Source organism: Oenanthe melanoleuca, chromosome 11, assembly GCF_029582105.1.
Source record: "Oenanthe melanoleuca isolate GR-GAL-2019-014 chromosome 11, OMel1.0, whole genome shotgun sequence".
NCBI classification, from domain to species: domain Eukaryota; kingdom Metazoa; phylum Chordata; class Aves; order Passeriformes; family Muscicapidae; genus Oenanthe; species Oenanthe melanoleuca.
The window spans coordinates 11607501-11614670 of NC_079345.1; the positions used below are offsets into that span (position 1 = coordinate 11607501).

Here is a 7170-nt window from a genome sequence, read left to right on the forward strand (position 1 = left end):
CCTTGTCAACAACTGATTGGGACCTCGAATGACTACAAATTAGTTTAGTGATGGGGCAACTGTCACAGATATCTTTGAATCAGTTGAAAATGAACAAGGTTGACAGGGACGTGAGAGTCTAATGAGTCCTTCAAATGGCTGATTTGCACTCAGTGGACAACTAGACAATAAGCAGTATGAATTATTGGAAATCAATACTTTGCTATGGAATTTCATTATGCTCCAATGCCTTCAGTTCATAGTATTTTATATTTTGATGGATTATCTGAAGCAAATTATCATCTTAAGACACACGGATTGATAAAACTCCCTTGTACAGTTTTAAATTGTGCTTTTGACTTATTTTTGTGAAGTAGGAATATTGATCTATTTTCATGTGCAATCTTAGTCTGTTTTAGAGTGGTAGATAAAACCAGTACCTTTAAATAAAATGTCCTGCAGATCTTTTTTGTATTAACTGGTTGGTTCCTAATCCATCATCTTTTGATGTTTTAGGAGACACAGAAAAGGGTCAAGCAAATCGAACCACTAAGAACAAGGACGCCCATGTCTGTGGCAGGTGCTGTGCTGAGTTCTTTGAATTATCAGATCTCCTGCAACACAAGAAGAATTGTACTAAAAATCAATTAGTTTTAATTGTGAATGAAAATCCAGCTTCTCCTTCTGAAACCTTCCCTCCTAGTTCCCCTTCTGATAATCCTGATGAACAGATGAATGACACAGTTAATAACACAGATCAAGTAGACTGCAGTGACCTTTCAGAGCATAACAAACTTGACAGGGAAGAATCCATGGATGTGGAGGCTTCCAGCATTAACAATAGCAGTAGCAGTTCCAAGAGTGTCAACAATAGTATTACAAGCAGTAACAGCTCCACAATGGGTACCTCAGCTGTAACAACCTCTCTACCTCACATAGGGGATCTGACAACACTAGGCAACTTTTCAGTGATAAACAGTAATGTAATAATTGAAAACCTGCAGAGTACTAAAGTGGCAGTAGCACAGTTCTCACAGGAGGCAAGATGTAACGGGGCATCGAGCACTAAACTCGCTGTCCCTGCCCTGATGGAGCAACTGTTGGCACTGCAGCAGCAGCAGATCCATCAGTTGCAACTGATTGAACAAATTCGTCACCAAATATTATTGTTGGCTACCCAAAATACAGACATGCCAACATCTTCTAGCGCTTCTCAAGGTACTTTACGAACATCTGCCAACCCCTTGTCCACATTAAGTTCCCATTTATCCCAGCAGCTGGCTGCAGCAGCTGGATTAGCACAAAGCCTTGCTAGTCAATCTGCCAGCATCAGTGGTGTGAAACAGCTACCCCCTATACAGCTACCTCAGAGCAACCCTGGCAACACTCTAATTCCATCCAATAGTGGCTCTTCTCCAAATATTAACATATTGGCAGCAGCAGTTACAGCACCGTCCTCAGAAAAAGTGGCTTCAACTATTGGTGGCTCACAGCTCACCAACCCACCAGTATCAGCATCATCTTCACCAGCTTTTGCAATAAGCAGTTTATTAAGTCCTGCATCTAATCCACTTCTACCTCAGCCCACCCCTAGTAACTCTGTTTTCTCCAGTCCCTTGTCCAATATTGGAACACCTGCAGAGGATTTAAACTCCTTGACCGCCTTGGCACAGCAAAGAAAAAACAAGCCACCAAATGTAACTGCATTTGAAGCAAAAAGTAATTCAGATGAGGCGTTTTTTAAGCATAAATGCAGGTTCTGTGCTAAAGTGTTTGGGAGTGACAGTGCCTTGCAGATTCATTTGCGTTCTCACACTGGCGAGAGGCCATTTAAATGCAACATATGTGGAAACAGGTTCTCCACAAAGGGAAACTTAAAAGTCCACTTCCAGCGTCACAAAGAAAAATACCCTCATATTCAAATGAATCCGTACCCAGTGCCAGAGCACTTGGACAATATTCCTACAAGCACGGGTATTCCTTATGGGATGTCTATACCACCAGAGAAACCTGTCACGAGCTGGCTGGACAGCAAGCCAGTCCTCTCCACCCTAACAACTTCTGTTGGCCTGCCACTGCCACCAACAATTCCAAGCTTGACCCCATTCATCAAAACTGAGGAGCCTCAGCCAATTCCCATTAGCCATCCTTCTGCTAGCCCTCCCTGCTCTGTCAAGAGTGACTCGGGAGCAGCTGATCCCACATCAAAAATTTCCAATGGACTTTCTGAAGAGGTAGAGGCTGGTGTGTTGCCTGCCTCAAACGGTAAAACGGAAGAAAGCCCTCAAAACACAAGCACCATCACCAACATGAGCAGCTCCGTGAGCTCCCCGGCAGCAGACTCGGGCTCCAGCGGCGCCGCCACATTTACAAACCCACTGATGCCTCTTATGTCAGAGCAGTTTAAGGCAAAGTTTCCATTTGGAGGACTATTGGATTCAACGCCAGCATCTGAAACATCAAAATTGCAGCAGCTTGTAGAAAACATTGACAAAAAGGCGACTGATCCCAACGAGTGCATCATTTGCCATCGAGTTCTCAGTTGCCAGAGCGCACTGAAAATGCATTATCGCACCCATACTGGAGAGAGGCCATTCAAATGTAAAATCTGTGGTCGTGCTTTCACTACTAAGGGCAACTTAAAGACTCACTACAGTGTCCATCGTGCCATGCCCCCGCTGAGAGTGCAACATTCTTGCCCGATCTGCCAGAAAAAGTTCACCAACGCTGTTGTGCTGCAGCAGCATATCCGAATGCACATGGGAGGGCAGATCCCCAACACCCCAGTGACAGAAAACTATCCTGAGTCAATGGAATCAGATACGGGATCTTTTGATGATAAGAATTTTGATGATATAGACAACTTCTCAGATGAGAATATGGAAGACTGTCCTGACAGCAGCGTGCCAGATACACCTAAATCTGTGGATGCATCACAAGACAGCTTGTCTTCTTCCCCTCTGCCCCTGGAAATGTCAAGTATTGCTGCTCTGGAAAATCAGATGAAGATGATAAATGCCGGCCTTGCTGAACAACTTCAGGCAAGCCTAAAGTCAGTAGAAAATGGGTCAGTGGAAGGGGATGTTTTAACTAACGATTCGTCGTCTGTTGGTGGTGATATGGAAAGCCAAAGTGCTGGAAGCCCTGCTGTCTCAGAGTCTACCTCTTCCATGCAGGCCTTGTCCCCATCCAACAGCACTAATGATTACCACAAGTCACCAAGTATCGAAGAGAAACCATTAAGAGCTTTACCAAGTGAGTTTGCCAATGGTTTGTCTCCAACCCCCGCTAACAGTGGTGCTTTGGACTTGACATCTAGTAACACTGATAAAATGATTAAAGAAGAGTCCCTGAGTATGCTCTTTCCTTTCAGAGATAGAGGTAAATTTAAAAACACTGCATGTGACATTTGTGGCAAAACATTTGCTTGTCAGAGTGCCTTGGACATTCATTACAGAAGTCATACCAAAGAGAGACCATTTATTTGCACAGTTTGCAATCGTGGCTTTTCCACAAAGGGTAATTTGAAGCAGCACATGTTGACACATCAAATGCGAGATCTGCCATCACAGCTCTTCGAGCCCAGCTCGGGTGTGGGCCCCAGCCAGAGCCCGTCGGTGATGCCTGCTGGCGCGCTCTCGTCGCTCATCAAGAGCGAGGCTAACGGGCTGCTGCACGCCTCTCCCCAGGACAGCAAGGAAGCACCCTCTGCTCTCGTTGCTTCGGGGCCACTCTCCTCTGCCACGTCCCCTGTGCTGCTCCCTGCTCTCCCCAGAAGAACTCCAAAACAGCACTACTGCAACACGTGCGGGAAAACATTTTCTTCTTCCAGTGCTCTGCAGATCCACGAAAGGACGCACACTGGTGAGAAACCTTTTGCCTGCACTATATGTGGAAGAGCATTCACAACAAAAGGCAATCTGAAGGTACTTTTTCCTCTTACTGTTCTTTCACCTTCTCCTTGCTGGGGGTTTTTGATTTTTGACACCTGTTAATGTTGCAACATCGGTACCTTTGGGTGTTTGTGGTGTGACTGTGTTTAGTCAGCTCTGGTAGACCTAGATGGCCTCTTGTCGAGAGCTCGTGTTGGCAGCAGGTCTGAGACATGTGCTGTTTTGACTTAATTAAAATTCATCTACCAGCAAAGCCTGTCTATGCAGAGTGTGAAACAGAACAGCCAAATGCTGGTAAGGAGCATTAATTAACAGAGAAATGCATTTTGTAACTCACACACCTCTTCAAGAAGTGAAAGGCTCTTGGATGTGATGTTTTTCATAACCATCATGTAAGATGAGTGTTTAAAAAAACTATTAACATAATTCTGGAAATAATGGGCATTACTTTAATTGATTATATAACTAACATTTCCTCCTGATATGTGTTTGAAAAAGCAAATATACTTAAGTTTTAGAACACCAGTTGAGCACTTTACTGTGTACATTTTTCTGTTGACAGAGTATTTCTCTAGAGGTTGCTGCCAGTAATGTGAGATGAATAATTACTTTCAGGCCATTCTCTCTATACACGAGGCTCTCCGATGAGCAATCAGTAAAGGATACTTTCTGCCTGTCTGAAAAGGACGTTTATAGGGTAAAGGGTGTCAAATACAATACTTACCATTGCAATGAAAGTGGACATAGCAATTCTAGCCCTGAAAGCAGCTATCTGCAATTGACAGAATAATGCAAAGTCATTATAAACTAAATACATGTAATAAAAAAAGAGTAAGAAGCAATGGATTGTTCAGCAGGAGAACAGGTTACACTGGGTAATGGTGATGGGCTGACCCAGAAGCAGTGTATTACTGCAGATGGGAAATGGAGCCCTGTATCCTCTATCTTTAATGCCATTCATTATGTAACAAGACTGGACATGTTCATGGACTCCAGCCTTTTCTGTGATCAAAATAAGTTTGAAATTCCTGTCAACCTCTATTTTTTGTTTGTTTGTTTCTTCCTTTCTTTCTTTCCAGGTTCACATGGGCACTCACATGTGGAACAGTACTCCTGCAAGGCGAGGCAGACGACTTTCTGTAGATGGCCCCATGACATTTCTAGGAGGCAATCCTGTGAAGTTCCCAGAAATGTTTCAGAAGGATTTGGCAGTGAGGTCAGGGAATGGAGACCCGTCCAGCTTCTGGAACCAGTATGCAGCTGCACTCTCCAACGGCTTGGCCATGAAGACCAACGAGATCTCCGTCATCCAGAATGGGGGCATCCCTCCAGCACCGGGGGGCCTGGGCAATGGTGGCAGCTCTCCCATCAGTGGCTTGACAGGAAGCCTGGAGAAGCTCCAGAATTCAGAACCCAACGCACCTCTAGCTGGTCTGGAGAAAATGGCAAGCAACGAAAATGGGACTAACTTCCGTTTTACGCGTTTCGTGGAAGACAACAAAGAAATAGTAACAAATTAGAAAAACAACTCCATAAATAACATTCCTGCAAATAGTGCAACCTAGGGTTGCTTTTTTCAAGCTGCAGGCTACAACAATTGCAAAGACTTTGTTTTGTACCATGTTCTACTTCTAGAGTTCTAAGAGAGCTTATTTATTAGTGATATAACCTTGCTTTGCAAACAAATGCAAGCATTAACTTTGGTCTCCCGTATTTTGAACTAAATACTAATCGACTAGAGTGCTGTAAACTTGCTGTAACATTTATGGCAGTTGCAAGTCTGTTCTGCTAGGTGATCTTATTCTGGCATTAACTTATTTTCTATATCCAGTTTAACACGAACTCTGGTATTGATGCGATGCCTCAGTGATGCATTAGATCTCTAATAAAAATCTGTATATAAATGTACACTTTGATCCTGCTGGAAACTTTATCAGCAAACACATTGTCTAATTTTTCCAGACAGAATTAAGAAAAGGACTGAGAGAATATAGACTGAACAGTGTGGGTCCTTTACACAGCTCAGTTTTTGATTTTTATTATAAAATTAAAACTGCTTTAATTTTTGTAGGTTTAACATTTTCTGTTTTGAACTGTTATTTGTATTGTGCTTTTTACTTGAGTCGTCTTAAATGTTAATACATTTCTGTACAGTAATAAGCACGCGGATTATTAGAGAAGATACTGAAGTGTTGTTTTGGTAGTTGAAACTGAGACGTAACATTTTGCCTTGTAGGTATATTCATTATAGAAAATGTGCTGGACTTTCACAATGCTGCTAAGTATGGCATCTTGAACAACTTCCGTGGACAACTGTAGATGCTCCTGTATATACAATAAGACATCACTTTCATTAAAATGTACATATGTTCCTTACAAGACCAAGCCCTACTCCTTGACCAAGGGAACAAGTATAGTGTTTGTTTATTTTGTATTAGGCATTGGGGGGACAGGGGAAACCTTGGACTGTTACATGCACTTTCTCGGAAAGTTGAAAGGAAAAGAGGTCCAGTTTCTTTAACATTTAATACTTACTAACAGCAGAGATACTGTAATTTTACTCGAGTAATCAAATACATTTTTGCAACAGATAAAAAATTCGCTGTCTCTGTGTTTTTAAAGTGTACCTGTATTCAGTAATCACTCTGTATTATTTAGCCTTTCCCTTGGTTAACATGAACTGTCCAGGTTGTATGTGCGTGTTTATATCTGTAAGTATGGGTATACATATATGTATTGCATATTAATTGCTAGTATATTTTTCATACCCCCTAATAGTGAGAAATTTCTCCTTACCTATCCAACTCCTCCTTCTCATAAAATTGTAGATATTTTGGCATTTTTAATTTGTTTATTAAAAAAAATGCTGCTAGCAAAGACCTTATTAAGCCTAGGTAAGTTTCCTTTGAAGGAAATAATTTATTACGTTTAAGGCTTGATTTGGTTCAAATGCTTTATATTTGATATTAATTTTATTTTATGAGATTGTATGTTTGTGGCATGCTTATGCTGCTATACCTGTGTTAAGATGTCCACTTGCAAGCCTCCATATACTATGTGGGGTTTATAACTTGATTGTAAAAAAACGTACCAAACAAAACCTAATTGCTTTGGCCTTGCACATGATTTGGCTTCCCTTAAACACCTGCCATGATCATTAACCTCAGTGGGAGTTTGTCACACATAATTCAGTCCAATATTTTCACCCAGTAGAGTTTCATCTCCTTACATTACTATTTAAGAAACATAAAGCAGATTGGCTGCCTTCAAATTATGCCTTCAAAACCACCAACAGGCA

At 41.9% G+C, this 7170-nt stretch overlaps 1 protein-coding gene across 3 annotated transcripts in view; it reads left to right on the forward strand.

Moving 5' to 3' along the window:
- SALL1 (spalt like transcription factor 1) overlaps positions 1–6751 on the forward strand; it is a 17538-nt gene extending 10787 nt beyond the window's left edge. For all 3 annotated transcript variants that reach the window (XM_056500750.1, XM_056500751.1, XM_056500749.1), the window contains 2 exons: positions 496–3905; positions 4952–6751. In XM_056500750.1, the coding sequence (XP_056356725.1) occupies positions 496–3905; positions 4952–5392 (3851 nt within the window). In that variant the 3' untranslated portion in view covers positions 5393–6751. The remainder of the gene's footprint in view (positions 1–495; positions 3906–4951) is intronic.
- The last annotated feature ends 419 nt before the right edge of the window (positions 6752–7170 follow it).